General features: G+C 44.0%; 1 protein-coding gene and 1 long non-coding RNA gene across 2 annotated transcripts in view; both read right to left on the bottom strand.

Moving 5' to 3' along the window:
• The window catches only part of LOC106814189, a gene marked incomplete at its 5' end in the record, with an annotated part of 11,631 nt that extends 3,513 nt beyond the window's left edge, over window positions 1–8,118 (bottom strand). Inside the window, 3 exon segments of the mRNA XM_014818488.1 lie at window positions 5,319–5,455; window positions 6,695–6,794; window positions 7,978–8,118. Of these exon segments, the coding sequence (XP_014673974.1) occupies window positions 5,319–5,455; window positions 6,695–6,794; window positions 7,978–8,118 (378 nt within the window).
• Window positions 1,263–4,195, bottom strand: LOC106814190. Its single transcript, XR_001394569.1, has 3 exons — window positions 4,113–4,195; window positions 2,134–2,321; window positions 1,263–1,497 (listed from the first exon to the last, which is right to left on the bottom strand). It is a non-coding gene; the product is annotated as an uncharacterized LOC106814190 (long non-coding RNA).
• Window positions 8,119–8,661: the final 543 nt, after the last annotated feature.

An 8,661-nucleotide genomic window follows, 5' to 3' on the forward strand; every position in this document is an offset into this window, starting at 1 on the left:
AGCAGCATAATCGTGAGATGTCTCGCAAAAATGATGCAAAATCATACTGTGCTCACCCAGTGTCACGGATTAGCACTCGTCCGGTCGTCCGAGACGAGTGATTTTTCAGCAGGACAAGTGCCAAATCACACCCTACTCGTCCGATGACGAGTAACAATTTCAGTTAGATTTAGTTTAGATTTTTTTTTTTTTTTTTTTTTGATTGGCGCCGGCTCACTCGTGGCACAAATTTTAAATTTTGATTATTACTAGAATGTTAGGCAACTTGATTTTGCATTTTCTGTTAATAAAGATTGAAAGCTGCAGATGTTGACTCTGACTCTGATTCTGACCATTAAAATAAAGTGGACCAGGAGTCTGAGGACATATAGTGTTACCTGGAACTTTAGTCGGAGTCTGTCCTATGGAATACTCAATACTGTAGTAACTGTAATACTTAATAGAATATATTTCAGTCCACATTATATTATAATGTGGACTCAGATTATAAAAATGCAGTGATAATTGAATTCTCAACTTGGCAGATACTACTAAAATAAAGAGGAAATACACTGTTACTTTACTGACTTTTACTTGACATTTATGATTTTTCTTTTTATACTAGATACTTAATAGCATATATTTTCCTATCTAAACTACCAAATTCTAGAACCCATACCCATCAAAATAGGCTATTTGTGGGTCAAATCAGAATTTTTTTTCCGGGGGTGCATGCCCCCGGACCCTCCTAGCAGGGCGTTGGGGCCTTCGCCGCTCACCCTACCGTCCGTGCCGGAAAAACAGTTACCTGCTATTCATTGTCAAATTACCTGCTTTGTCAAAAGTTAACAAGAACCCTGATATATATAAAAAGAACATATAGCATAAAATATAAAGTACAAAACAAAAGTTACAACTCTCAAAAATTTTGAAAAATCAGGGGACTGGTGGGGTTTTTGACGCGTATTATAAAGGCAATACCGTTTTGCGTATTTTTTACTGTTTTTTTTTTCTTCATGCACGTTAAAGAAAAAAAAACCTTGAATGAAGCTACATTAAACGCGGTACAATACTAAGCCTATTTTACGAATGCAGGAAAGCGGAGTCTACGAGTGCAGCCCGGTTGCAACGTAAAACTTAAAGCAAAAAGTAAGTGATACAAGGAAATACGTAGCCAGATGCATTAAAACGAAATACATGATTAGATTATGTGCCCACCCACATCGTTAATGAATCCAAAATACAAAAACCGTCGCAAATCCGAAATTATCACCGACACTACAGGTCGTAACGTCGTCTCACCATCGGTGACAATTTTGGACCTCATGACTCAGTTGAGCGTGAGCGCGCGCGCGCGCGCGCTGGGACGTACGATGATGGAGAAGGTGACGTCTATCGGCTTGTGGCAGCGATGAACGTTGGCCCTCGTTGTGACGGCGTGCCCGCCGATCATAGGGAAGCAGCTCGCGTGCAGCGAGTTCGTGTCGAATCGACACTCCTTGGATGGATTCAGTGCATCTGGCCGGCGGCACATGATAAAGAGTCGATTGTAACAACGCACGCGCGCACGCACGCACGCACACATGACAACGCGCATGCACGCACACACGCACGCATGCACGTGCACACACACGCACACACGCACACACACACACACACACACACACACACACACACACACACACAAACACACACATAACAACACACACACACACACACACACACGCACACGCGCGCACACACACACGACAACACACACACGCTCGCACGCACGACAACAAAAATAGAACCAACAAGACAATAGAACGGGTGATATAGGGCAACAATCATACACATAAGCAAAGGTGATGTATAGAAACAGCGACCAGGGAATTGGATGGTAACAATCCAATCATATACATATTATAGCAAAGGTGATATAGAGCAACAGTGTGTAAATTATCATACTCATTTAACAATATTCAAGAGAGCATGGGCCAGAAGGCAAGAGGACGGCGTTACGTCTAGCTCCCTTGCAACAGGTCAATAATCATCTACTAAATGGCACAAAGCCTGATTACACTTTACCTGGACATTTACCAGGATTCTACATGTCATAATGACAAGTGCCTAGAGGCTAGGAAGTGTACTAGCTTGTAAAAAAAAAACACTTACAGCTATACTTCCAGACGGACAGCAATGCCACGTAAAATGCCAGTTGCAATCGAAGAAGCAGATGCGTCGGAGACATACCAATGAGCACGCGATCTCGAACCTTATTTGTCGGCTCTGGACCTCAGTTCAAAGACGTTCTCCTCGTTTCTTCATCGTGTGTGCAGATCTCTGCCTAGCATGGGCAGAAACTACGCGACAATGCCATAAACACTATATATAGCAGCTTCTTTGCAAGCGACAAAATAACGATACAATTCATAAACCGGCTCAAGGATAGAGAGCATGTCCAGTACTTAATAAACATCATCCTCTTCTATATCACCGTCCTGGACGCAAAAAATTTTCCCCCACAAGAGTTCCGGACACCAATCTTTCCTAATTTGCATACAGCCAATCAGCGCCCATGTTGTCATTCATACACGTGTCTTTGATACGTTTACACGATGTCTTTCACACATTCTTAAATACAGCGCAGTATGTACCTAAAGTATCTATGGTGTCAGGTCACAACGGGTGCTATAGTTATTTGTTAAATCTTGCCGTTTATTTAATTATTCGGCAAATGTTGGCAAACACGATTTCTCTGTTTATTATGTAACTATGTATTTCTGCCTTGCCCAACATGGCCAATTAAGGCAATAGTTGGCATGATATCATGATATTATGATCACGCATTTTATGCATGGGCGACCATACAGCTTTCACTACGCGCATCATACAGTCAACAGTGTACAGAGTACATCGCGCAAACACCCGCCTAAAACCTCAAAAAACTGTACTTTCTGCCCCATCATGTAATACTTGTGAATTGCCTTTAACTTTCGCGTGTGTAAACTTACTGACAGCCAAAGAATTCTTTCCGAATAATCGATACTTTTGTCATGTTTGTCACTACAAATGGCACACAATAGCGAATTGCGTGCCGTCATTGTTGCTTCGAGGAAGTCGAGTGAATGGAGTGCGCTGATTGGCTGTATGCAAATTAGGAAAGATTGGTGTCCGGAACTCTCGTGGGAAAAAAAATTCCGCATCCTGGACATCATCTCTATCCTTGAACCCATAAACCAGCTACAATATAGGACTTCACTAGGTGCCCACTCTATTACTAGTTTAATGGAAACTAAAGAAATTTTATACAGCGTATACTATTGGCTATTGCTATGAAGGTCTATGTCCCCCTGGTTACTGCCGGAACGTACCCTGGGTACGGCCCGGTATACCGGAAGTTGGCGGAACGTACCCTGGTACTATCTAATATGTCGGACCGTACCTCGCCTACTCCACTAACGAGTCTAGGGAGTCGCCAACACCTACTCCATAGCCCTAACCCGAATCCTAACCCTAACCATATCAAATAGCGACCAGGGTACGTTCCGGTATACCGGACCGTACCCAGGGTACGTTCCGCCAGTACCCTGGGGGACATAGACCCTATGGCTATCATGAGTATGAGCTATAGCTATAGTAATACTAACCAGTATACTATTGTTATGTAATAATCTGCTATGCAGGTATGAATTGAATAGTACGCCCATTAAAATGGCATTATTTGTTTATTATTTTAATCAGAGACAGACCCAGGGGCAGAGGCACTGCCACCTGACAAACGCACACAGCTCCAGATTTAAACCGACCAGGCTCTCCGACTAGTTACACGGCGGAGGAGCCTCTCGCCTCTCGCCACGTAGTGTTAAGCGAGATGGGAACTTGTGGCTACTCCAGATTGTACTCTTACTTACTAGTAGTAGTATACTACTTAGTCTTACTCTTACTCTCTTACTCTTAGTCTTACTCTTACTTAGTCTTAGACCTAAAATGTATTATGTACACCAAATTATACGGGTTTTACTATTATATTCTTTTTTCTACTACAATACTTTGAGAAATTAAATAACAATACGATGAAATTTCGTTCCTCACAGTCCCCTATATACAGTCAACGCAGATGAAATTGTAATTGGAAGTATAAAATTAGTAACCTGTATTTTGTTATCCATGACACTTTCCTGTTGCATTATGGTTATCTTTAGGATCATTTTGGCGTGACGTCACTTGCACGGCGTGTCCGCAATTTTCGCCAGATGTCGCTGTCGCAAGCTTTGGTCGCAAGTCAGATGAAATCGCCATGCAGACGATCTCTTCCTGGCGGCAGCGAAATGGTGAAGACGCTTTCGCAATTTGTGTGCAGAAACTTCGATCAAATATCATGCATACGGATTGTTTTTGTGGCTGGAAACACTAAAATAACAGACTATACATAACAATGATAAGAAACGCGGTGCGCCCTGCAACGAACATCGGCCAATCAGTGATCGACACCAGGTGGCGTTGACAACAGCAATGATAAGAAACGCGGCGCGTTCTGCAATGAACCTCGGCCAATCATTATGCAACACAAGGTGGCGACGATAACAGCGATGATGAAAAACGCTACGCGCTCGACAACGAACATCGGCCTATCAGTGAGCGACACCAGATGGCACTAATACCACGGCAGAAACGATGACGACGCCCGCAGCGCGGCGCCCACGCAAATCTCAGAGATGAGAACGGCTCCGGACGAAAGACACGAGATATATTTCTACTTACTGGTAGAATAGCACAAAGCGCAATATTGCGCACCGCAGGTGCTAAGCTCTATTTGGGGGGTCTGGGAGTCCTACCCCAGAAAAAAAAAAAAATAGATGCTAGCAGACGCGTTCTGGTGACCAGAAATTTCGAAAACTAACTTGTTTATGAACGCCGCCATCGCACACGCATTGCAGCGTAGTGCGTGAATAGATAGTACATTTGTCGGCTGCGGGATGGCGAGCTCAGACGGTTAAAGAGCATCACTAGCCGCGCGACATTTTACCCCACTGTCCGCGGGTGGCAGTACACCACCCCACTACAGTTTTCTCAACGGATTTGAACAATTTGGAAAATCTATAATTTTCGAAAGTGAAAAACGCGGGAAACTGCAGATCTGCGGTAGATTCTCATCTCTGAAATCCGGTTCGCTCGTCGACGCTCGCCGCAACACCAGGTGGCGCCGATAACAGCAACGATGAAAAACGCTACTCGTTCGACAACGAACATCGGCCAATCAGTGAGTGAGCGACACCAGATGGCACTAATATCACGACGACGACCGCAGCACGGCGCCCACGCAAATCCGGTTCGACGGACGCTCGCCGAGCACCTACCTCCATGTTCTCGATGAGCGCGTGTGAATTGAGGAAGCGTCTCCTCCGGCGAAACCAGAAGAACCAGATGAAGAGCAGCAGGATGACGGCGACGACCGTCGCGAGGATCGCGAGGAATATCCCGCCGACGCCGATGCCTGAAAGACAAGCGTACGTCAAAAGTTAAAACGCCGGTTTCGGGCGGCGTCAGCAAAAGCAAAAATGTAGCATTTCCCGTACGTACTGTGCATATATACGTGTGAGCACCATTGTAACTACGCCGGTCGGCGCCGGTCGGTAATACTAATAGCCGGTCTAGTGTTGACCGACCAGCACGTAGCTTTAAATAACATCCTTCCGACCGGCGCAAAAATGAGAAGTTTCTGTACAATTAATTACCTTCAAAGTAGTGAATCAATCTACAAATAATCACAGCTGATACACACGTTTAGAATTAATTTAAAAAACAACTCTGAGTCTGAGTTTAATCTCAACAATAATTATGTGTGAAATCATCATCTGATCACATCGTACAGAGCACAGTACATGCAGTATAGCTGGCTAGGCACCATGTTGCTATTAATAGTATTATAATAATTTAGGCATATGATGCAGTCACTGATATTAGCCGGCACTAAAATTGTCCTGGCTACAACCCTGTGTGTGAGCAATGCAACTACGAGATGTACAACACAACAACTACACGATGTATGACTATACGCGAGACATAAGCGATGGCATGGTAACGGTTAATCATCTGAGCATATCATCATTACTGCTTAGTGATAATACTTGATCCTCATAAGTGAGGAATATCCCGCCGACGCCTATGCCTAAAACAAGCGGGCATCTGTACCGTTAAAAAGCCCGTTTTCGGGCGACGTCGGCAAAAGCGAGAATGTAGCATTTCTCGTAGGTACTGCGCACATTCATGTGAGCAATTACTGTGCTTTTTCCATATATGCATGTGAGTGATGCAGTGAACAATGATGAGATACACAACACAACAGTTGCACAATGTATAATTCATACACGATGTATGTGAGACAAAGGCAATGCCATGGCTGGTCATCTGTACATTATCACAACTGCTTCTAGTCATAACACATATTTCCATGAGTTTTTTTTCAATTAATATTCATACCCATAACTGCACATTGTTTGCACGTGAAAAAACCTGGAAATTTCTCGCTAAACTTCGGTAATCGCACAAATAGCGATCTAAAAAGCGATATTTTTTTCAGGCAAAAACTGGAACGCTTCACCGCCAAGCACAATAACTCTAACCGCTGTGCGAAGCTCGTTGCAACCCAGGATAGATTGCCACAGAGAGAGAGAGAGAGGGAGAGAGGGGGAGAGAGGGGGAGAGAGAGAGCGAGAGAGAGAGAGAGCCATACGTGAGCTGCAGTGGTCAGTGCTGTGTATGTGAACACATGTGTCCATGAAGGCCACCATGTCGTCCGATTCCGTCGTGCCCATCTCCAGGTGATAGTCGGCCTGGCGACAAACAAACAGTGCCACGATCAAATTCAGCACTTCGAGGTTAAACCACAGAGACGAAGATATCCCAAGAAAAACAAATGTCAAAAATACCGAACATTGAATGCGAGTGACGAAGCCACTTTCACGGTAAACGCTGAACGCATTTGCTGTGGAGAATATAGCAGATGGTATCGCCCTCCCCATGGGGGGGGGGCATCATATACTTCAATACAGTTAGGATAAGTGACTTTGTCACCTGGTAAAAAGATGAAAGGCGAAAAAAAGAAGGAAGGTCGAATGCGCCTAAACATATGCAGGGATGAGATTAGAGAATTTAATTTTCAGCTGACATTTTAATTAGCAAACAGAGGAGCGAGCAATGCGAGGACCGTAGGTCATTTTTTAAAAGAATGGTGCAATTTGGTGCATTCTAAGCTATTCTGAACAAATTATAGGAGACTCTTGAATCACCTTTTCAAGTTGTCAAAAGGAACAAACGAACTATAATAGCAAATTGGGGGGGGGGCTGAAAATAGGGCAAGTTTTGTTATTAAATGTCTAGACATAATGATATTTTTATGTTTCCACCCGTCGCTTGCATTGTTTTACTCAGACATAAGCTGCCTTGCTGCGACCAGATTTGAATGAAAAAAACACAATGCGAATGGAACAATCAGTGCATAGTCATGCACAGAACATGCACGCAGCAACATGTAAACCCGGCCCCCAGGCCAGGCATCGTCGTTACGTGATCAGCTTCCTCAAATGTTTGCCCCTCTACTGCAGCCTGTGAACGAGGATTTCCTTTTCTGGTACGCAAAAACAGATACACTGTATACTTCGCTGTCAGCCTACTGTCTACACTCTACAGTCTACAGTCAGGTGCTGTTGAGGGTATATAATTTAAATTGTTACATTGTTACCCCTTCCCAATTTTCTCAACGAATTTAGACGTTTCAGAAAATCGACCCCTGGGACTGTCAAATCCGCGGATTTCCGCGGATCCGCGGAAGAATCTCATCCCTGCATATGATCCCAATACTCCTCCCCCTCCCAAAAATGCTCTCATCGACGTTACCCCGATCTCAAAAACGGCCCACGAGAATCCTCAGCAGAGAGACAGCTCTCACATTGCCCTCCCCACATAAAAAAACGTGCGTCCCCCCCCCCCTACACTAAGCATGCAGCGCACGCGCACCTGTATGCAGAGGTCCTTCTCGGTGCGCTGCTCCATGGTGACGTGCAGCTGCAGCGTGTGCGAAAAGCCGGGCACCTCGACGCTCTCGACGCTGTTCGTGCTGACGAACGTGTAGTGCCATGTGAGCAGCAGGTCCTCCACCTGCGGCCACGACAACGAGATTCACGTGCGTGCGCGAAATACAGAAAGAGTACAAATATAGAGTAAAATACTTACATGTATATATATCAAGAGCACACAATAGATCTATAATTATTATAGCCATAATAGCCATAATAACCATAATAGCTATAATAGCTATAATAGCCATAATAGGTATAATAGGTAGATAATAGCTATAATAGCCATAATAGATATAAGATTAGCTCTATTATGTGCTCTTGATATATATATATATATTTACTCTATATATAATATACAGGGTTCTTGTTAATAGCCGGTAACCGGTTATTTTTACCGCCTATCGCGCAATTTGTTACCGGCTATCAATTTGAGAGAAACTCCCACTAAAGGCGGTAATATATTTAATCCATATTTGAAAAAACGAAGTTTATTTTAAATACTTCCAACCCAAGACTAACTCTGTGCACGGGCGGGTCGCCGGCGAGTTTGTTTACCCTCGTGCGGACACACAGACAAGCGGAAGTTTCATACATATCAAGCAATTTGATTGGTGGTGTCGTA

This window comes from Priapulus caudatus, unplaced genomic scaffold (genome assembly GCF_000485595.1).
Source record: "Priapulus caudatus unplaced genomic scaffold, Priapulus_caudatus-5.0.1 Scaffold881, whole genome shotgun sequence".
NCBI classification, from domain to species: Eukaryota; Metazoa; Priapulida; class Priapulimorpha; order Priapulimorphida; family Priapulidae; genus Priapulus; species Priapulus caudatus.